General features: G+C 31.5%; 2 protein-coding genes and 1 non-coding gene across 3 annotated transcripts; 1 reads left to right on the top strand and 2 right to left on the bottom strand.

Annotated features, from left to right (window-relative positions):
- Positions 1–2,490: 2,490 nt before the first annotated feature.
- On the top strand, positions 2,491–6,002 carry LOC11440644 (uncharacterized). Its single transcript, XM_024775834.2, has 7 exons — positions 2,491–2,539; positions 2,639–2,763; positions 3,102–3,184; positions 4,228–4,349; positions 4,829–4,993; positions 5,512–5,604; positions 5,953–6,002. The coding sequence occupies exons 1-7, from the start codon at positions 2,515–2,517 to the stop codon at positions 5,985–5,987; spliced, it is 648 nt and encodes a 215-aa protein (XP_024631602.1). The 5' UTR covers positions 2,491–2,514; the 3' UTR covers positions 5,988–6,002.
- A 10,983-nt stretch (positions 6,003–16,985) lies between these two features.
- Positions 16,986–22,235, bottom strand: LOC11444937 (cytokinin dehydrogenase 3). Its single transcript, XM_003595136.4, has 5 exons — positions 21,499–22,235; positions 19,956–20,083; positions 18,626–18,898; positions 18,106–18,374; positions 16,986–17,650 (listed from the first exon to the last, which is right to left on the bottom strand). The coding sequence occupies exons 1-5, from the start codon at positions 22,145–22,147 to the stop codon at positions 17,347–17,349; spliced, it is 1,623 nt and encodes a 540-aa protein (XP_003595184.1). The 5' UTR covers positions 22,148–22,235; the 3' UTR covers positions 16,986–17,346.
- On the bottom strand, positions 21,231–21,425 carry LOC112419555 (U2 spliceosomal RNA). Its single transcript, XR_003009687.1, has one exon. It is a non-coding gene; the product is annotated as a U2 spliceosomal RNA (small nuclear RNA).
- Positions 22,236–24,016: the final 1,781 nt, after the last annotated feature.

Raw genomic sequence — 24,016 nt, 5'->3', positions numbered from 1 at the left:
TCTTTAGCTAAAATCTTTAACACCGAAAAATAAAGTAGAGTTTTTTCTACAATTTATTGAAGTATCGTAATCCTTAAGTAGAATTCCAGTTTAAGATTCCTCATTGCAGTTTTGCTAAGAAACGTTGAATCATTGCATGTGATTTTGTTTGCGCACTCTCAACCACTACTAACAATTCACTGGTCGCGACTCCATCCTCCTATGTTTGCATTTTTGTTGTTTCATATTTTCTTTCGTGTGCTATTCAAAGATCATTTTAGTATCATCATTTTCTGACAAACCTCAAGGTACTAAACTTTCTTATATCCTTAAAATTTCTTATAATTTTGGATATGTATCAATTTTGAATATATCTTATAATTTCTTAACAATCTTGTATTTATTGTATATTTGACTTCTTTTTTTACTAAATTTTACTTTCAATTCAGTTCCCATAAACTAAATTCTTGACTCCGTTCCTGCCCTCCATCGCATATATATTGAATTAACAATAATGCAAGTAATATATTTTTGTTTTCACCACCGCTGCAATTTGATGATACAATTGAAAAATTGAAGATACATTGAAAATTGAAGAATAATACTTATTTTGAGATAATTGTTTTTGTGTAAACCACCAAATTAGTCTCTAACTTTATAGATCTTTCTCAAATAGATTTATGAGATTATAAATATTACAAAAATATCTCTGACTAAGGCCTACACTTTCAGATCTAAAATCAACACCACCAGACTAACTCAGATGAGTTAACATATATGAACGCTGCTTTACCACTCCAACGCATTAGAAATTTGGGATTGGTCTCTATATTTAACCACTTATACTATCAATTAATTTCTTATATTTTAACAAGTTCCTACCAATTTTATTCTTAAGTCATCCACTTACTATTAATTTAGTTCCTAACATAATCTTGAAATAACTAAAGTCAAAAAACTTTTTGAAATATTCATAAAATCAAACATTTATTTAAACACGTGGCATAAAAATTAATTTGGTGATTTACTACTTGTTTTTACGTGTAATGTTTTCCTTTTTTTTCCCAAGTAACAACTAGAGCTGTCAAAATTGGCCGGGTCGGCATGGGCCGGCCCGTTTAGCCCGAATAAATATAGGGCTTGAGCCTAAAATATTGAGCCCGAATTTTAATAGGACTTTTTAGCCCGGCCCTTAAAAGCCTGGTACCCGTTAGGGCTAGCCCGAACGGGCCGCGGGTAGCCCGTTAGCCCGCATAACAAAAAAAAAATTCTATAAATTATATATATGTTTTTCAAATAATTCTTTACTTAGTTGATTATCAAAGTAAAAAAACAAAAGTGAAAATTCAATGAATTAACACAAATATAAATGTAATATAAAATTATATTTATTCGTTTCGTTATTTATAGTTTTAAAGATCGAATATATAAATATCTATAACCATAACATATCTAATTTATTTAAAATCATTTTCCTCGTCGTTTTAGTTTACGACTTTTGTACGAAAATGTTTACAATTTATTTTTGTGCTAGACATTATTTAAACATATTAAAAATATTATTTATAAAAAAATTATAGCAATGTTTTATAGTACTATTTTAAAATAAAAAAAAAGTATAATTTTTAATACGGGCCGGCCCGTTTAGCCCGCGGCCCGTGTAGGGCCGGGCTCGGGTAGTATATTTCAAGCCCGTTTTTTCAACCGGGCTTTTTTGTCCGGCCCGCTAAATCCCAAAGCCCGTTAGGGCTAGAGCTGTCAAAACGGGCGGCCCGGCCCTAACGGGCTTCGGGCTTTAGCGGGCCGAGCCAAAAAGCCCGGTTGAAAAAACGGGCTTGAAATATACTACCCGAGCCCGGCCCTACACGGGCCGCGGGCTAAACGGGCCGGCCCGTATTAACAATTAAATTTTTATTTTATTTTAAAATAGTACTATAAAACATTGCTATAATTTTTTGATAAATAATATTTTTAATATGTTTAAATAATGTCTAGCACAAAAATAAATTGTAAACATTTTCGTACAAACGTCGTAAACTAAAACGACGAGGAAAATGATTTTAAATAAATTAGATATGTTATGGTTATAGATATTTATATATTCGATCTTTAAAACTATAAATAACGAAAGGAATAAATATAATTTTATATTACATTTATATTTGTGTTAATTCATTGACTTTTCACTTTTGTTTTTTTACTTTGATAATCAACTAAGTAAAGAATTATTTGAAAAATATATATAATTTATAGGATTTTTTTTGTTATGCGGGCTAACGGGCTACCCGCGGCCCGTTCGGGCTAGCCCTAACGGGTACTGGGCTTTTAAGGGCCGGGCTAAAAAGCCCTATTAAAATTCGGGCTCAATATTTTAGGCCCAAGCCCTATATTTATTCGGGCTAAACGGGCCGGCCCATACGGCCCGGCCCGTTTTGACAGCTCTAGTAATGCAATTGTCACTTATAAATAAACTCATTTGCATTTTCAGACAGCAAATTTCATATGAAACTTGAAAACAAGAGTGAAGTGAAGAAAATGTCCCTAGCTGCACAAAATCCATGTTAGTAATAGTTAGTTTCCTACATTAAATGTTAAATTATTTTTATGGAAAAATAAATAAATATTTGATGAATGATTCCTCTCTCATTTGTTTTTTCAGCTGTTGAGCATCATCAGAGAATCATAATACTCAACAAAAATGGTGAAAAACTTGTTGGCATATTGCATGAAACTGGAACAACCAACGACATTGTTATCTTGTGTCATGGTGTTCAATGCTCTAAAGTATGTTACTTTTTATCTTTTACTTAAATTGATGCTCTAAAGTTTGTTAATTAAGTTTAATTTCTAAACACTGTATTATTATTTTATAGCTGCATTAAATAATGTGTTGTTTTTAGGGACGTCCAATAATGTGTTGTTATATCAATTAATAAATATAACAACTCATGTGTTTTTAAACTCGTTAAATATAATGATATGACAACAAATCATTAAATGAATTTATAAAAAATGCACGTGTAAAATAATTTTATGCTAATGGTGCATACAAATTATATCCAAAATTTGTTTTTTTTTACGCTATTATTTCATTGATTTGTTTTATTTTTTTTCAATTTTAGGATACGGAACTCATAGTGAACCTTGCTGTGGCATTGGAAAAGGCACAAATTAGTTCTTTCCGTTTTGACTTTTCTGGATGTGGGTAAGTTTATGATGATTCAGAACACAGCCATATACATGAATACAATTACTATTTGTGGGTAAGTTTAGGATTTCTGTGATTTGGTGTAGTTTATTACCTATGTAGCACCGACACTATCCATTGAAAGCGTTTCCACTGCCCATGTCTCCCGCAGACCGCAGTGCTATATAGTTTATGACTTTGAATTTGTGCTATTGTGTCCTGTATAGAACAATTTGATCAAGAAAACATAATCGAATAAATTTGACATGAAAAGTAGGGATGTAGAATCCATTGTTCAGAGTGAAGTTAGGTCTTAGAGTGATAGTAAACCCCTACTTTGGTTTTTATAAGGTAATGTGAAAAACTTGTTTAAAGATTTTGTAGGACTAATAAGATTTGTAGTAAAATTCGACCTGTAACATGACTAATGCTTTCATTCAATCCCGTTAAGAAATAAAGAACATAATTAGTGTGAAGATAATTGATTGGTAGTTGAATACCACCACAATTGCAAGTATGAATTGGATTATACTCATTGATTTCTTCCCAAAGTCCCTTAATCTTGGTGAAATAATCGCTCATCGAGAGAGATCCCAGAGTGCATTCAATGAGTTCACACCAGAGCTGAAAAATGTGAAGACCATTGATCTGCTGAATTGCTGAAAGCATTCTTCAAGATCTGTCCAGATATCACGATTGGCGCGCTTAAGGCATATGTTTATGTAATGATTGGCGCGCCTAACAAACTCTAAAGCTAACTAACTAACTAACTAACTGACTTGACTTCGATAGCTGCATGATTGGCGCGCTTAAGGCATATGTTTATGTAATGAGTTTGGACATAGGATGAATGAATATGATAGTATGAAAACCTTCTAAGAGTGACATGATTTTTTCACTGTTTCTTCTGCGATTCTACAAATAGTGAACATCTTTTCCCGGTGTAAATTCAGTGGTATTTCTTCATTTACACCGAGTTAAATGTAATGAAGTTTCTGATGTCTTGTCTTCATCATTAGCCTTGCTTTGTCTTAACTTAAGTTAGTGGGTTTTTCTTCAAGGGAAAGCAAAGGTACATATACGAGGGATAACTTTTGGGAAGAGGTGGATGATTTACGCGCTGTTGCTCAACATTTCCGTGAATCAAATCGTGTTATCCGTGCAATTGTCGGACATAGTAAAGGTATCTTGATTTGTTTGCTTATATGAAATAAAAAGGTATATCTATCTATGCTTTTGGATATATGATTATATGTACCAATTTATACAATCATTCATTGAAGAAAAACCAGGAAAATGCATTCCTATATAAACCTAATTGCATATTCAAACTTCTAGCTTGAGATTAGTCAATAACTCAAAATAGATAGAAACCTTTGCGAAACCATGCCAAAAATGAACTTGATCATTATGTTTTATTTTTAACCCATTTGTTTTGTTACTTGTCAATGTTAACTATTAGCATTATACTTATACATGAACATAGGTTCATGAAAAAACCTATTCTAATTGGGTGTCACTGCATTTCATGTATTGTTCTTGATATTTAACTTTTCGGTGTAGCTTCTGAGCAATCCTTCTTCTCAAATTTGTTGTGTCCTTTCCCCCAAGTTTTGCTAGAATGATTGAACTATTAGCAATTTTTTCTGTGTAATGATGCAGGAGGTGACATAGTACTTCTCTATGCTTCCAAATATCATGACGTTAAAACTGTTGTCAACGTCTCTGGACGTTTTGATCTGAATAGACACATTGGAGAAGGCCTTGGTATAGATTATTTGGAAAGAAATAGGAAGGAAGGTTTCCTCGACAAGAAGAAGAGCTCAGGTAAATCGTTTACTTAGGCTTATTTATTCTTCAAGTCCATCAAATAGTTTTATCACTGTAAGCCTATGAAACACTACTGTACTAATAACAAACACACGGAAATGAAACACGTTGACACTAGAAAGATTTTGAAAAATAAATTAATTGAATGTCATCACATGTGTCGGTGCTGTACACCGACACATGTTTGACACGCTTTCCATCAGAAATGCCAGTGCTACAAAGCTGACAACACTCGATGAGATTAGCAAGTCGAGCACCATCGCTTGTTCTGCTTACTGCATGTGTTTATACTCAAATTTGGAACCGGGGATTAAACTATAACAAGCACAAAGTTTGAGATAGACATTGACCGTTAACTATATCTTGTCCAATAACTGGAAAATGACTTGAGTTTACAACTCTAGATAAATTTCATGGGAACGACGTGGATAATGAAAACTTACAAGTTATCTTTTTCAATCTCTCATTACTGTATTATTTATTGAATGATCGTTTGAGAACATATATTGTTGCAGAATGTTTTGATTACTGTGTTACTGAGAAAAGTTTGATGGATTGCTTAGGTACAAATATGCATGACGAATGCCTTAAGATTGACAAATATTGCAGGTTAGTGGAGAAGCTGTTTGATCTCTTCTGCTTTTAGCTCCATTCATTTGTTGTTTAAGCACATGTGTGTAGATGTTGAATTTAACTACATTCTGTGCTTCCAAGGTAATTCTTAGAATTTGGGTTGAATTTAACTCATCCGAGGTGGGGCTCTTAACACACAACAGTCACTCCCAGATAAACCTCTAGAGTGTGATCCGAGTGACCTTATAGCGGATAGGTTAACGAATCTTAGAATGACTCTCATACCATTTTAGAATTTGAGTTGTATAACTTCCTCTTTATGTAGCTACATACTTAGATTGATGCATAGATATGCTAATGTCAAATTACATCATATATGGCAGGGTCCTTACAGTTCATGGTTCTTGCGACGAATTGAACCCCATTCAAGATGCATACGAGTTCAATAAGATCATACCAAACCACAAGTTGCATATAATTGAAAGAGCTAATCATATGTATGATAATCATCAAGATGAGTTAACCTCAGTTGTTATCAGCTTCATCAAGGAAACCATTGACCACAACAAATTGATGAAAGTTGTTATGTTTTCTAGTTGCATAGTTTTGTTCTTCTTTTGTTTTTTATTCTTATTTGTTTGCTTTAGGGATTGGCGTGTGTGACCATTATTATTTTGTTTTCCAAATGATATTTGTCACCATTAAATGGTTAATTCAAACACCTTCCTCATGGTAAAAATCCAGTTGGTGATATTGGAAAATGGTAAATTAGATTTTATCTTCTCTATGTTTAAGGAATTAAACTCTCTTGAGAGTTTTATGTTGAATGTGATATAGCCTGAAAGAAATCAAATCAAATCTAATCTAATTTTTACTTAGCAAATAACAAATGTTAATAATTAGTTGTTACATTATTTTTTTTTCGTTTGTCCATGTTTGAACTTAAGATCTCGAACTTTTTTTTCTTTAGCTTAAACCAACTAAACTACTTAACCCGCAAATTGGCATCACTACCTATTGTTACTTGTGGGTTTCTAAACCACTATGGGGTAATTTGGGCTAACAAAATGTAGATTAAGCAACAGACATAGTTTGCCTCCAAATGATTCTCCAAGTTGTTTAACTCACAAATATAATTTCTCTCATCCACATTTTAGGTTCTCTCTGCACCAATGATTTTAAACTTTTAAATACATAAATTTATATTTTGAATTCTTTTTCGACAATTTATATCTTAATTTTATGAAACTCACTTTTATAGTTTCTTAAATATGCAACTTTTGCTAAAAAAAAATTTTTTTGGTACAATAGAGGGCAAAGTCCAAGAGAAAAGAAACTACGAAATTAACCGGACATTTCTAGGCATGCAAGCCCCGGAAATATCATCAAACATGAGCTTTCGAAGCTCAATAGGAGGAGTCTCCAAAATAATCAAATTCAAATGATTCACAGAAATACTAAAATTAGCAAGCCAATCGGCACTTCTATTTCCTTCACGCCAAATATGGTTGATTTGCACATGCCAATCCATTCTCAGCAGCTTCCTGATACGATGAACTAAAATAGGCACATTCCCATTAAACTTGAACTCGTCAGAAATCATGTCGATCAATATCTTCGAGTCACTTTCCACAATAAGATGATCAAAATGCTCCCTCCAAGCCATCTCTACACCCAAATACAACCCCCATATAGTTTCTTAAATATGCAACTTTTGCTAAATTTATGTGACACATAACAAAAACAACATTTTACTCCCACTAAAAATGCTTTTGTAAATTTGTACCCAAAAAAAAAAAAAATGCTTTTGTAAACATTAAATTTTAAAATTGTCATATGTCTTACTCCCTCGATTCGCTATTATATTTCCTCCGGTCTTAAATAAAAAAGAAGATTTTGTAGTTTTTTTTTTTTCAATTTCATTGAATAACTAGTTCATATATATGAAACTAAATAGAAAAGATGTTTAATTAATATTTAAGTTTTTCCATAGCAGTGTTTTTTTTTTTAGGGAATTAAGATAGCAGTGTTAAAATTGAAAGAAAAAAATTAAAACTTATAATATTTAATTTATAAACTACTTCAATTAGCTTATCAACTGACACTATAATCTAGTAAAAATAAGTTATAATCTCATGAGAAAATAATATCGTGAGGAATTATCCCGTTTAAAAGTTTTTAAATAATTTAAGGAATGACAAAGTAATAAAACAAACTTTATAAGATAAATTTGTCTAATTTATAAATTTTATCATCAGAAAATTAATTTTATGTTCAAAGATTGCTTCTACGGTTATAGGTATTGTTAAGTCTCCTACTATACATCGTATTTTGAAGTCGTAGGATTAAATTTCACTATATTTTAGTACAGATTGTTTACACTTGATTATTTTTAATTTTTTAAATTGTATTTAGTAGGATAAGACTTATATTTTTTTTGGAAAAAGTATGATAAAACTTAGTTATTGTTGTATTCTTCAATTACCTACACCAAAAATATTGAATTTCATTAATTAGATAAGTCTTCATCTACTTATCATTATCATTACTTTCTCTATGTGACCTATCCCCCTCCCCTTCTCTCTCTATTTTTTTTTTATCTTACCCTACTTCCTCTCTTCTCCTTTCTTTGTTGGTTTCCCCTCATGTGGTGTTCATTCTCCATCGTATTTTTTGTCTATCAATTGAAATCATTTGAATCGAGTGACCATATTCTCTAGTCATAAACAATATCCATAGGAATGGCAACGAGGTGGATTGGGAGCGGATATTTCTTCCACCACCCTTGAATCCTAGCAAAAAAACTCGCATCCGCCTAGTTTCTTGTCAAATTTAGAAGTTTGATTCCTATCTCCGCCTTTGACGGGGATCAGATTTCCACACCCCACCTTATATTTAAAATAAAAAAAATATTATTATTATTAATATTGTAGTTGTTATTATTAAATAATAATAATAATTATTATTATAACAAAATTAAACTAAAATTATGTCATATATTTAGAGTAGAATAAAAGTTATAATACATAATCAAATCTTAAAGTAAAATGAATAAGTATATGTATATAAAAAAATAAAAATTGATTTGTTTCCATTGGGACAGATATCAATAATCATGCCCCTCACCTAACTTTGAAGTTCAGGAAAAATCTAAACTTGCACCCGCACTTAGTCAAGTTGGGTTTTCATTGTCAAATTTGGGAAAGGTTTGGGTCGATTTAGACGGGTGCGAATTATGTTGTCATGTCTAGATATCTGATGTGAGTGTTTTATGCACTTGAGTATAGTCGAGTTTTACATGATGGTGTAACCCAAATCACAATCATGAGAGATGAAGTAGTGGTTTAGGTTGCTTGAAGGTGACAATTGGGGAGTTTGAATATTGGTGATGGAAGTCCTCTGTTCAAGGTGGTTATTGTTTCATATCAGATTTTGGTACATACAACGGACCAATTCAATAAGTCATTTACCCCGATACACCGCCTTAGGAAGGTTTGTGGAAGGTCACTTGTGTGCCTTGCTTCATAGGAACGCCACCTCGAAGTTGATCCTGATGGTTGAACCAATCTCTAACTTACTCCAGCACTCGTCGCTGAATTTTATAGAAGCAGTTACGCTGAGCTCAACTATACAAGCGTGGCTCCACGCCCTCTCAAGTTCACATACTGACTTGAGCGCCGGAATATTTACATGTTTTGAAGGTTTCTTTTCCACCGTTGACGAGCAACCTCCATTGTACCGGAACTCTTCCACAATTGTACGAGATCGTCATCAGCACGAGTGTTGAAATCGTGTCATCCTAATCTTGTTCTCGAACATATCAATTATGGGTTGCAGTTGATTCAAAAAACTGGTTGTCGCCAACTAAACAAACCCATTTTTGCTTACGAGGCAAAATATATTGAATAAATCTAGACTAAACACAAAGTATAAAAAGAATATATCACAAGAGTACAATCATAATTCATAAGACAAGTTCAACATGAAAACAGTTTGTCTTAAAAGATCGAGACCGCGTCACAACAAAATATAAGGCAATTATGAGTACTACAACATTCTAAGTGTAACTTAGGTAAAGAGTTTTTTTTTTTTTTTTTTTTTCTTTCACGTGGTAGCTGATATGTAAGGGTTCAAACCGCAATATATGTATATATTAGATAATATTTATATCAACTGAGTTAAACTCGTTGCGATAATATTTCTTTTTTATTATACTAAACTAATACTATTATGATTTTTTTTTTTTAAGGAACTAATACTATTATGATGTTAGGACAGAATGTGAAAAGGGAAAGATAGATACCGCGGCAAACTTTAGGATTTGCGGAAAAGGGATATAGAAGTAAGATTTGGTTATGATTAGATGTTGTCATGATTTGAGTAAGTATTTTTCATATAGGTGCCATATAAAGTTGTTTTACTCATATAATCATAGTCATTCTCAAAATATATAATAATAACCTTTCAAAAAAAGAATATAACCTTAAAGTCATTTTACAAAATTAATAAATACATTCACTTAGTAAAAGAAAAAATATATTCTAAAATATGTATTGGTCCAATCATCTAATTACTAGCTTTCTTCACAAATTTAGATTTGAAATAATTGTTTTCTTTAAATTTATATTTGACAAAAAACAAAAAATAACTTAATCTTGAAATTTGAAAACAACATAAATAGGGAAAACAAAGAATTCTTTTTTTAGATTTTTTTTTGTGGTGGTCGTGGTTCGAACCCCAAACCTTAAATATATTATGCATCTTAAAAAACCTAAAATAAAAAACAAACGGATGTAGTATTACACATGTGCAATCTCTTGCCAATAGTCATACACTCCATCTGATTTAGTTATTTTTTTTGCTAGTTTTAGCATTTTCTTTTTCTTCTCAAATAAGGAATGTGTTAGAAATTCAAAATGTAATTGAGATTAGTTTTTCAACTACACCCATAGGTTTTTAAGTTAATATCCTCTCCATTTAAACTCTTCTCCATTTCTTCCATTTGAAAAGATAAATACACAAATATTTTGTAAATAATTAATAATAGCGGAATCTATTTAATGATAGGACTCAATATCTATTTTATCTCTATTTATTTTTATAATCCATGTTTTTAGGTGCTTTGCATTACAAGACAAGTATTTGTAAAAACAATTTTATCAAGAGCGATTGGATAATGGTTCATGTCTCTTCCAACATGATTAGAGTTTCTGAGTTTGAATTCAATCATGCATGAAAATGCAGCAACATTAAAACTATCAAATCAGAGTTTTGTCGTCTATTGAAATTTTAACTGACTCAAGAGATTAATCTCGGTAATTACACGTATAGAATCGATAGTTACACTAAAAAATTGTAATAAAATAATCTTAAATTACAAAATTATGGAATGATGTAACCGTGTGTGATGTTGGGGTCGTGTCCTTGATTTTCCACAGCAATTAAACACAGATCAAACCAGTAAAGCATTAAGTTATATTCTATACTATTATTGATAAGAAAAAGTCAACAAAATGATGAGATTACTAACTTTTGTTGTCTCCTTGTTGCCTGTAAGCTGGAATTAAGTGTTACATAGCTTGTTGTATATAATTATGAGCACTTTCAATTAAATAAACTTAGGTACCTTTGGATGCCGCAAAGTACGTAGGTTAGCATAAAATTGAAAAAGAAAAGTTTCACTTTATAGGGGCGAAGATCATAGTGACTTATTAGCAAATCTTGCTTAAATAATTAACAATATTATGGCAGAAGATGAAACCCCCTTATTGATATATAATAACACGTACAATCCAAAAATGTTTAGATGAGATGATACGGTTCTTTTTTAGTTTAACTAAAATCATGAGTTTGAATCCAGCCATGAACATACAAGAGTATTAAAATTCTTACAGAGAGTTTACCGCTCATTTAGATCCTACAAGATTTGATGGATTAGTCTCTGCAGTTGCGCGTGCAGAGGATACCGATTTAAAAATATATATAATAACATGGACAACTAATGAAGTTTACTTTAATTTAAAATTAAATGAACATTTTGATTAGTATAGAACTTGTTGCTTTTTACTTTGTGACAACAAAAGCACTCGTGTGGGTCTCTGTCTTAAACACCAAAAGCAAAAAAACATATTCTTATTCCAACACTAGATTTAATTTAATTTTATTATTGTTTGCTAAATATTCCATCATACTCATGATATTTTTGTTTTTTTTATAGGAATCACGTTCATGATATTCGATTTAGACATATGAAGTGTTTACTTTTTATAGGTGGTGTTTGCATTGTACTAATTGTACCAAACATGTTGCAAATGCAAACCATCTGCTTTTGAAATTGAGTTATAGTACAAATTGTATCGGAATAGTTAGATAGTACAAAATCCTTAAAAAAAAACAGAGAGATAACACAAAGTAGAATAACGATGTGTTTAATTAGCACACAATTAATAAAATGCTTAATGAGTTATTATACTTTTTTTTCTTCTTATAGGTTACCTCAACTAAAAGTAATTTATCTGAGTCATTGCTAAACACTAAATATTGACATTTCTTTTAGTTGGAATTTGACATGGCTTAAATAGATCTTTCGTCCCTGAAAATTTAGGTCATTTGAATTTTCGTCAATGAAGTTACTAATCCTTCCAATATGTCACAACAAAATTTAATCATTTAACTTTTGGTCCTAATTAGATTTTTTGGCTGAGGTGGGCTGTCATTAGCGACGTGGTGCACATGTGGCAAGTGATGATTTGGCGAGGTGGTTGGCTTAAATAGGGCTTTCGTCCCTGCAAATATAGGTAATTTGAATTTTGATTCCTGAAGTTACTAATCATATGTAGTTAGGACCATTTTTCAAATGATTAATATTTTCAATGGAAGGATTAGTAACTTCAGATACGAAAATTCAAATGACCTATATTTGCAGGGACGAAAAACCTATTTAAGCCTTATGAAAATTTAACATCTTTCTCCATAACGTCAAAAAAAAAAAAAAAAACTTTCTCCATAGACAAACTCCTTGACATTAATGAGTTATTCTAATGAGTTTGATTAAGTTTTTATTTATATGATATCTTGGAATTCTTATTTTTAAAGTGGATCTAAACATTAATTTACGTATTTCATAACTTCTCGTTCAGTTCTCTTATAGGATAATAGCGATAGTACGGCAAATTTAAATTAAGGACCACGGTTGAACTATTATTTGGCCGCGATTCCAATCTTGTCGTCACTTTCACCACACAGATGCAATAACAAGTTATAGTAAAAATAATGGAATGAGAGAGTGGTAGAACAATAGTGAGAGGCGGCCGCCATCGGTTTCGATCACGGACACCGAGCCGATATTCATTTTCGCCCGTTCAGAGAGCAATTGGGGGAAAGGGGTCCTTACAAGATGTCGGAAAGCGCCATAACAAGTTGATCGAAGATGGGACAGTGTGAGGAAGGATTCACGGTTTGGTGGCTTTCGTACGGATTAAGTCGAACAGTCTAGGTTTCGGTTTGCCAATGGTCATCGGGTTTCAGAAGCTTCACGAGGCAAAAATTTTGGTGGTGCAAGGTTGAAGGTATGGTTTTCGGTTGCAAGGGAGAAGGTTCGACATGATTAAAACGACAAGGATGATGGTGTTTCTGCGCGACCTTAGAATGTCATCCAGGCAGCCCGTGCTTCTTCCATGGCTGCTCCAAGAAAGTGGGATGTTGACGTTGGTATTGGTAGTTGTGTGGTTCAACCGGGTAATAGTGTTAAAAGGTTGGTATCCTTCTATTTTACGAATGTGCCGAAATTGATTCCTTAATTTTACATGTGGAGAAAATTTGAGGTTTGCGGGATGTTAGATGATGTCTATGTTGCATGAAAATGTAATGTGAACATACATGTGTATGGATTAGTTTAGCTTCTTCAACAAGAAAAAAATGGAAAAATTGTAAAATTTATGATCAAATACACACTCTAATAATCCTTTATATGAAGTAGGTTATGTTAACTACCTATGATTACTTGACTTTCAAGTAAACTATGTAACTATGTTAATCTCTGACTGACTAACTCAATCTTATCCAACTAACTACTAACTCAAGTAACTGAACTCTAACAACCTAGTGCTAATCTAAAGTATATAGATCATCTAAGAGTACCAACACTTATACACTTAGACTTATGAACCAAAACGTCCTCTGTCTATTGTGACCCTCTAGAGTACATCATCATCTGGACCTATATAATTCTCTAGGGTACATAATCTTCTAGACCTATAATTTGAATTATACATGCTGCTACTACAAATTAACAAGTACTCTTCTCAATCTCATGAAGGTAAAGTTATACCCCCAACACGAGAAACATAAGTAGTAGAAAAAAAATTGCATATGGTAAAATGATCTACATGGGAATTGAGAATTGAGATATTCTGTCAAGTTTATTTTATAATAATTGATGTCGTTACTGCAATCCTCCTTTTCAGAGGTGCAGTGTTGCATATATTCTTTTTTGTATTTTTGTTGTCTGATTGTAATTGACTTAGTTATTCGAGGACATTATTTTATCTTTGCTGAAAAAAGAAGGAAAATATTTAGAATCAAGGCCACTTGTATTCAGTGACATTAAAAAATACACCCCAATTCTTTCACATAAATTGTGAGATGTAGCTAGGTTCTATTCCTTCATCATCCTAATTATTCATGTGTCTAGTGTCTAGGCTCTAATTTTTTGAATAAATGTGTTTAGACTCTAATTAAATACCATGTAAGACTACAATATCATTTTTTAATCAATAAAAATTGAGAAATGCTAAAGAGTGCATTACTCCTTTGAAATATAAACTGAATGATTACCAACCGAACTAATCATTGATTGGAGTTTAAATGTGATATGTTAGTCGTCTCACACGTACATGTTTGGTTCTACTTTGATAATAATTGAGTTTAAGTGAATTGATTTTTTTTTTTTTTTTGAAAAAAGTAAAATGGAATTTATTAAGATAACAATTAATCTTAACCAGCACAAAGAGTGCTAGGCTAGGAGTCTTACGGTAGCAACAAACAAAGGATGATGGGAAGCCCCCAATGTAAAACTCATACACCCGTGAAAATAAAGAAAAATCCAAAAACCTATAGGAAACGCCTCCTAACAAAGGGCTATCTCCGAAATCAATAAATAGAAACACCAAAATAAATCTAACACCACGATCAACGAAACAACATAAACAAAATCCTCAAGCATCGTCACAACTGCCACAAAAACAACTTCTACCACCACAATCTGCTGCTCACACACAACCCCTGAACACCACAACCAACAACCTTTGAAAAACAGCCAGGAAAAAAACCTCAAACACCACCGTTAGCTCTCTTAAGCACCTTCATCCAAAACACACCTCATAAACAACCGCGAAAGCCAACCAAAAATCCTTGTACCATCACCAAAAACCACCACAAATACCACCACAAAAATCAACACCAATACCAACACCGTCACCAAACCTACCATTGACCACCACAAAAATCACCATTAACCCTCACCTAAAAGCAAAACCAACCACCACGCGCAGCACCACCCAAAACCACCACAAACATCACCACCAAAAACCACCACGAGTCCCGCCACAAAAGACCCAAAATCAGCACCACCAAGAAAACCACCATGAAGTACCACAAAACCAACACAACCAAAGATCCATCGAAACCATATAAGTTCATAAGCAAACCTAGATATGATCCATCACCACCATTGTGACTGATCCATCACCACCTATGTTGCGAGCAAACATAACCTCCACCACTACCAAGAGAGAAAACAAATCAAATAGTCTGAGACCTACGAAAAACAAACAACCACCGGAAAGCATCAACGATACACCACAAAACCCACCAACGTCTCAGCCAAACGAAACAAATAAAAAACACCAAAAACACAAACCAACCTTTACGACGACATAGAGCAACCGCACGTCGGAAAGGTACGACGGTGTGAGGACAGAGACCCTCGTCGCACCACCATCCATTTGATCTACATGATGACGACGGCAGATTTGGAATTTATGCGAGGAAGAAAGGAGTACGGCGGTTCTAGGTTTAGAAAAAAAGGAGTACGACGGCTATTTTCTATTGGACCACTAGGTTTAGAAAGAAAGAAAGGAATTGATTTCTTAAAATTGATTCGGAGTAAAAGTGATTTGTAGATGAGGTAATTTGTGTTTAATTAAAGTTCAATTATAAATTTGTGTATTAAAATCAATTTTAAAATTGAAAGCTACAGATAGTAGCTTCAAGTATAATTGTTTTAAGTCCTCAAAAATTGATTTCTCATAAAAATGCTAAACATAATTTTTAGAGTTAGAATTGTTTTTGACACTTGTAAAATACTTCCAAGAATTCTAAAAGTGAAGCTAAACACGTACAACTATGAATAATCTAATAACGAAAAAATATGAAAGATGACTCATATATTGAATATTTTTCAAGGTTTCTTGGTGATTTATGTTTATACTGGCCTATTGTAGCTCATGGTGTTATCTCTCTTGACTCTCCGACAATTGGAATTAGAGTCATAATTCAGTTAATTTGGTTGAGAAGTGGCGGTAGATTCAAGTGTACTTGATCAAATATAGTGGAAGATTCATATTATATTTGAAAATGAGATTGTTGGAGTTAAGTTAAGTGTGAATCAATAGTGTTCTCATGAGCTTAGCTCAGTTGATATGAATAATGTATAATATATGCAAGGTGCGGGGTTTGAACCCAGAAACCAAAAAAAAAAAAAAATTGAATCAATAGTGGGATGGTTTTAAATTCACTAGATTATTGTCTCTTCTCTTATATATATTTCATTTAGGATGGGGCTGGTTTAAAAATTTATTTAGTGAGATAACATAATAGTTTTGTTTTCACACAAGAAAATAGTTTAAGGTAAAGATGTAGTGTCAAAATCTTTCAATAATACGTCTTTTAACCTTTGATACTCCTATGCTTCTCCATACTCTCCCAACACTATGTAGATAAACTTAGATACCGTTTCTATTAATTGTATTCTATTGTAAAGCAGTGATAATTAAAAAGAAAGATCTTGCAATGAAGATTATAGTATTTGAAAGCATTTGACATTATCATATCATCTACCTAGCAACCTATGATATATGAATGAGTATGGCATACAGCTAGGCCTCTCAATTTTAGACATAATAATAATGTCCCCATTTAACCTAGGATCTCAATTATTTGCTAGGATTCCCATGCCAAAATTATTTTTTAGATTAGTGAATATTATTTGATATATATTATAGATCAATAGATCAATTTTTTTTTTTTTTCTTATAAATATGATCGAACGGAGCATATAATGTAAAGAAAGACAAATAACCATTAATTCACCAAACACACTCATTACCCATTAAGAATTGCAAGATACCTATATATATTTGAATAATAAAAAAATCCTCAACATAAACGTTTATATAATTTCTCTACACTAGGCTCGAAAAAACTACTAATGTGTACTTTGGGACACACAAACAAAGAAAAAAATCAAGATACAGCTAGATGTGTGCACCTTTCACATATGATTTTGTCAACCTAACGTATCTAAGGTATGTGTAACCTGATTTATATATGTGCCAAAATCATAACCCCACCCTCTAACAAAATTAAATTACAAAGTACAAAAAAGCTATGATTCTGATCATCAAGGTTTGGATCATATCATCATATACACAACCTGTGACCAGCCAGCTAGGTAGTCCCATCCTAAATATTAAAAATATTATATACTATGGTTTTATTTAATTGTTGTTGAAGATTCTTTGTCCAGGTGATAGAATCATTCTTGGATCAAACTCATTTTTTCTTTGTAAAAAAGTTTTCCATTTTTTAGGTCCAAAATGGTTTGTCCACTCTTCCTGTGTGCTGTAGTGGGGAAGATATAACTTATAGTTAATCTTAGCATGATTACAAAATTGCAAAATTTCTTTGTTTTGAGCATCAAATGCTTTCCAATTATCAAACCCACTTGAGTGCAAAAATCCAACTGCATAGAAGATATCTTCCTCATCATCTGGTATTGTTGCTGACATCTCATTGTCCCATCTGAAAAAAATTAAAATTAATTCAGCTTAATTAGCTTTAATTTTTATAAATTTATATAATGGAAGAAAAATAAATGAATTAAGAGTTTTAAATAAAATAAAAGGGAAAAATCGTACTTTTACATATTCTTAGATATGTTTAAAGGATTTAATTTATATGCGCCAATAATGTAAATATTTTTACATTGTTGGTCGGTCTTAATTGTTCGACCATTCAAAAAAAATAATTTTCATTATATCTAATTTAAAAATCATACGAAATGATGAATCGAGATTGATTGACGGTATGACAAATTTTACATTGACGATGCATAAAAATTATTATAACTTTTAAATAGTGGATATGTTAATATATGACTATTTATACATCTTAAAAAAGTAAGTGCAATTTCTCTCAATAAATAATTAAGAAAATTGCAAGAAAAATAATGTGAACAAGGTTAATTGAAGACTTACTTGTTTCTATTCATGGGATAAACCAAGACAGGTCCTGTGGTAATGTTGCGTTTTTGAATAATTTTCTTGAAGACACCTAAATTAAAATCTAAGATTCTTGATTTTGGTATAAACATATTAAGCCATGGATGAGGAACATCCCATAGCCCTTGTGATTGAAGCTTCAACTCTCCACTTCTCACTCTATTCAAGAACTCAACAAATGACACATTTTTTTCATAATGAAATCCAGGGATATAGTTCAGTCCTTGGAGCAAAACTTGAATTTCCTACACAAAAATAAAAAATATTAATTAGCTAATATTCATTGCATTTTTAAATTATACATCTTATGTATTTAACTCATAATTGTACTGCTAGAAAAATATATAGTTAGCGACGGAAAATTAGAGACAAAAAAACCTAAATTTCACACCGATTTAAAAACAAATCGTTTATGAAAAGGACAGGGCGCTCGTTAACATTTTTTTTATAAACGTTCAACATAATAGTAACAATTGAAGATGAAAATAGAATTTACCTTGTTCACATTGTTTTCAGAATGGTAATCATAATATTTGGCAATTTCCAAGCAATATAGGACCGTATGTTGAGTTACTAGGGAAAGTATTCTATGATGGTCGGTTAAAGGGAAGAAAGAAGATCTCCAATTATTTATGGGTCCTTGATTCATTAAAACCATCCCTTCCAAATAATCCAATGCACTATTTTTGTTTCCTTTCATTGAGATTAACCGTTCTTGGTCTTTGGTAAAAACAGAAAAATCACTGTACAAAAGTCTTACCCATTTAACCTGCCAATAAAATGAAATTCACCATTAGTTGATATACATTGCAATGTAAAAATTGTTTATGCAATGTTTCAAATCATGTTATTATATTGATAAAGTTAAATGCTTGAAAATTAAATGTTTACTGGTGTCAATATACTTTGTGATCACTACATTAAGTTTATTTCAACTATTGGATCAAGATCAAATGATTTTGGAATATCTACTTAAAATTTGTTTTGACAAAGTTAAAATGTACACTCTCGTCGTTATTATAAGCAAAATTTAATTTTTTGGTTCAATAAATAATTAATGTATATGGTCAATGTTATAAACCAGATTCATCTATTATTCAATGAATCCAACAATTGAATTTTTGCATATAATAGTGATCGTAGAATACATAAGGATGATGATAGATCAAACCAACCGATCTAAGGATATGATGTAGATTAAGAGTTTGAACATTAATTCAACCTTTGAAATATCTGACTATTATACATAAGGATGATGATAGATCAAACCAACCGATCTAAGGATATGATGTAGATTTTTTTTAAATAGAGAAGACTAAATTATTTGTAGAAGCCTATTGCAGCTACAATACATAGTATTTTGATTTCACACAATTTGAATCACTATACATTACTAAGTATCCCCTTCATGTGTTAGAAAACTATAGTGGAAACAAAAACACGTCATGCATTGGTCAAACGTTAGACTATAAATCTCATCTAACACTTACAATTATTATTGTCAAAGGACTTTCCACATTTATTTTTTCAAACACACTATTTAAATGTTTTTTTAATCTTAGGAATCGACATATACCTGTGGCTATAACTATTCTCATTTATAATTCTTGGATTGGATGACTAAAATGCACCACTAACATAGTGTACAATGAAGGTGCTTTTGGACAAAAGTACATTAGATGCTCTTGTAAAGCTTGATTTTGATATATGGTTGAACAAATGTGACAACATGAAGAATTGAGATTATTATGAATGGTTGGAAGAAGAAGCTAGCTACAAGACAAAAATTTGTAGTCAATTTTTTCTAAAGACAAAAGTGTACGTACCCTCTTTGGTGCTGGCTCAAGAGCTATTCTTGCCCTTGTTATAATTCCAAATTGTCCTAATCCTCCAAGAACTCCATTAAATAATTCTGAATTGTTCTGTTTAGAGCATGTTACAAATTCTCCTTTTCCTGAAAAATAACCAAAAATTAAAACTTGATTAAGTATAAACAACATTTAATTCTATTTTATTTTGATAGGAATTGATTTGTATTTAGTTGAGTTGTTAAGCCTTTTGGGGGTGTAGTAGTTATTATTTGAATAGTCTCTTTCTTCCTTATTTGCTCAGGGCCTTTGTTCAAAATATTTTTATATAAAAATGTATAATGTATAATAAATATATTTTTATGATAATATAATAAAAAAAGATACTTGCATGCATACATATATTCTTTAAGAAACTCATGGGTAAAATACAACATTGTATCTATTATTTTAATTTAGATTATTATAGTTAAGGAATTGACCTTAAAATTATAGACTTGGACCAATAATATGTATAATCAATAGTCAACAAAATTAAAAGAAAATTAAAAGAAAATATTAATAAAGATTTGGAGAAGACTATGTCGACAATGTGAACTGGTTCTCTAGTTTAGAATTTCTCAAAAAATAAGTAAGGGACCAATACTTAAGACAAAGACTCTCTTAACAACCACAAATTGGTAGTAGTAAATAGTGTAATACAGTTCTAGGAAGAAAATAAATCCCAAGACAACATTGTTAAATTTACAGCAAAAATTTAAAAAGTAGAGGAATAGAATCTAACCAAATCTTTTATCATATATAAAACAGGTTATTTGATTAAAGCCTAACATATGTTTTTTTTTATAAAAAGAAGCTAGAAAGGTTTTCCTTTATATGTCACTGTGCATTGGAAAGCTAAAATGCACATGGAAGATTGTTATTTTCTCCATTTGAAATGGTTTATCTAACTAGGCCAAAATAAATTTTGGTCCCCAAAACACTTGATAAAAAACTTTAGTTTTTAAAATAATAAATAATTAGAGAAAAAGAAAACACACTCATGCAAAACCAAAGAAAGAAAACATTATGTAAAAGTTTTGGTGTTTTGTTTTTTCCCCGGCTTTCGAGCACATGATTCAGTAGAAGTTTTGCAACCTTTTATAGAAGATGCAGAGAGTTTTCTCACTACACAATTAAGTCAAGATTGCTCTTGTAAGGGTTGATGTACCCGTTGTACTATGATAAATAAACTTTTTTGATTATAACAAGAAAAACTACAAATATCAAAATGAGAATTCCAAGTTTTTTTTTTTGGGGTGTGCCAGACCTATGCAATAGTGTAACGCATATGTGACAACTGATAAGCCCAATAACAAGCTATCAAAGTGATCTCTCCCCCTCAAAAATGTAATTCAATATCGTGTGATCCATTGGACCACATATTAAAGATTGAACTGATAAGAACGTATACTACACTTTTATCTTAACCAAAAGTCGAGAGACCAACATAAAAATTGAACATTGATTAGAAAACAAAAGAATGAATTTAGATGGAGAAGAAAATGTGCATAATACATACCAGTAACAACATCCAATTGATGAACACTAGTAATTTGAGGACCATAACGAAAGGTTTGTCCACTAATACCAGCATTAGAGAGTGTCCCTCCAATAGTTAAGTAAAGATAATCAGTCCAAGAAACAGGTGCAAGTCCATACTCAAGTGTTTCATACAACACATCAATCCATAGTTGTTCCCCTCCAACATCAACATAGTATCCAAATCCAACCTTAGGATCCTCAAAAACCTCAATTCCAACATTTTTATTATTATGTTCATTATTTTTATTATTGTTTTTCAATCTTCTCAACCCTTTCATGTCAACAACAACACCATCACGTGCCATAGCTTGTCCTCGTGTGGAATGACCTTGTCCTCTTGCAGCTATAAGAAAAGGGACAGAACTATTATACGACAACTTTACAAGACTTACTATGTCGTTTACCGTTGATGGTTGAAACACTGCTGCTGGGAATTCATGTACGAGGTTGCCATAATCACTTGAAGCTAGTTCAATGGCTTTTGGATCGTTTATGAGTTTTTGAGATATGTTGGAATTTTTTGTAGTGAATTTCCATTGCTCGGTTTTACCTACGGTTGATATTAAACGTGGTATGGTTATTATTAAGAGAATGAAGTATATTGGAAAAGGGTAATTTTGAGACATTTTTTTTTGTGTGTGTTGAGAGAATTAATATAGGAGAAAAATAGAGAAAGGAGTGTTTGGTGAATGATGTGGTTGTGGAAGGATGGGGAAGAGGGAGGGGCTATAAATAGAATAGAAGAAGACTTTGCATGATAAAAGATGGAAATAGTGTGTGTTTGAGAGAGAGAGAGAGAAGAATCTTTTGTCTTTTGAGTTTAATAATTGAAAATGGGTGACTTTTATTATATCATGCAAGGATAAAAGATTTTATGACAGTTGTTGTTAATTGAAAATTTAAAGTTGAATTAAAGTTTAGTAGTAGTTTTTTTTTCGACAAGAATATTTCAAGTTTTACCAATGGAAAGTAATGAATAGTTAATTTGTTTGGTCATGTGGTCCAATTAAGACAATCTATTTTAAATGGTAAATTTCTAGAGATTGTTTTAAGTATTAGAATTACCAATTTTCACCTACTATTTTTTATAAAATAAACATCGGCTTAAACACTTTTTTGGTCTTTTATTTTAATTTTGAAGTTCATATTGATCCAGGAAAAAAAATTATATTGATTATTTCATTTGATTAAGTTAGGCTAGTCATGTCCATCCATTAGAAGCTAAGATGTTAGGAATATAAGTGTGAGTTGACATCTTCTTCTCCCCACTAGATAATTTCCCGTATATCACAATTAGGGTTCATTGGAACTCATTTTCCTTAGATTCTCAAATCAAAATTATGGATTGTAACCCATCTTTTTCCCATCAGAGCTACAATGTCAAATTCAAAAGGTTCGTCATCTTCCTTTCTCAAATCGTTGGGCAATGCTGCAGGACATGGATCCATCACGAATTTTCAAGGATCTCTCGGATTTGAGAGGTTCATTGTCATCAATATACTGCAACAACGAGAACGATAAGGATTATACTACCTTTATAGTCATGCCAATATGCTATCGAAACGCCTTTCTAAATCATTCCAATTAAACCTTCAACAACATTAATTAAATATAAAAATTGTGAAAGCAAATCTTCTTGTCTTAACCTCTTTCAAACCATAGGTCTCCCATTTATTAAAGCAGACAAAGAAAAAGAACACACAAACATTCCTCAAATTCCATTATATAGATCTAAACACATATTGACCATAATTGTATACATGTAATTTCAATTGAATGAATCATATGTCTTTTCAAAACCAACTTTTATCGCCAAACACTTTATACCTACAACAAAAAATTTAAATACAAAAAGTAGATAACTAATTTACAAGACCAACTAAAAATTTAATTGTATAAGTTAACAAATCTTCAAATAACTTACTAATTATAACTAAAAACTTATCCAATACACATTAAAGAGCAACTTGTTAATTTACACCACTAATAACAAGTTGATGCAAAACTTTAATGTGATATTTAAATATCCATGAGAAGCACACCAAAACAAAACATTATGGAATATTACTTGGTATTTGTAGCAAAGAAACCAAATAAAATACTTTGTTATTATTTTGTTTTTCTATTATAAAAAGAGAATAATTTTTTTTACGTACTTGTACTAGAGGGAAAAAGTAATCTGATCATTGTACCTTGTGCTAAGAAAGAAATAGCTAAATGTCAAATTCAAAGATACGATTGAACCATATCGTAGATTATATTTGGCCGTCTTTTTGAAACGTCATGAAGTATTTCTATGAAGCAATAAAATGAAACATAAATATAATAATAAATAAATTATACAAATGAAGTATTTGGCCATTGTTTTCTAGGACTCTGTTTGTGTATGTTTGTATCGTCATCGTGATCACCAAGATTCCCAGCAATTGAACCCACAAGTTTCTTTCTATTAATTGTTCTTGGCTTTTTCTTTCAGAAAAAAATAAAATAATCTT

The sequence above is a fragment of the Medicago truncatula genome, chromosome 2 (assembly GCF_003473485.1).
Source record: "Medicago truncatula cultivar Jemalong A17 chromosome 2, MtrunA17r5.0-ANR, whole genome shotgun sequence".
NCBI lineage: Eukaryota > Viridiplantae > Streptophyta > Magnoliopsida > Fabales > Fabaceae > Medicago > Medicago truncatula.
Note: the sequence above shows the minus strand (reverse complement) of the source record. Positions and strands in the feature narration are given on the sequence as shown.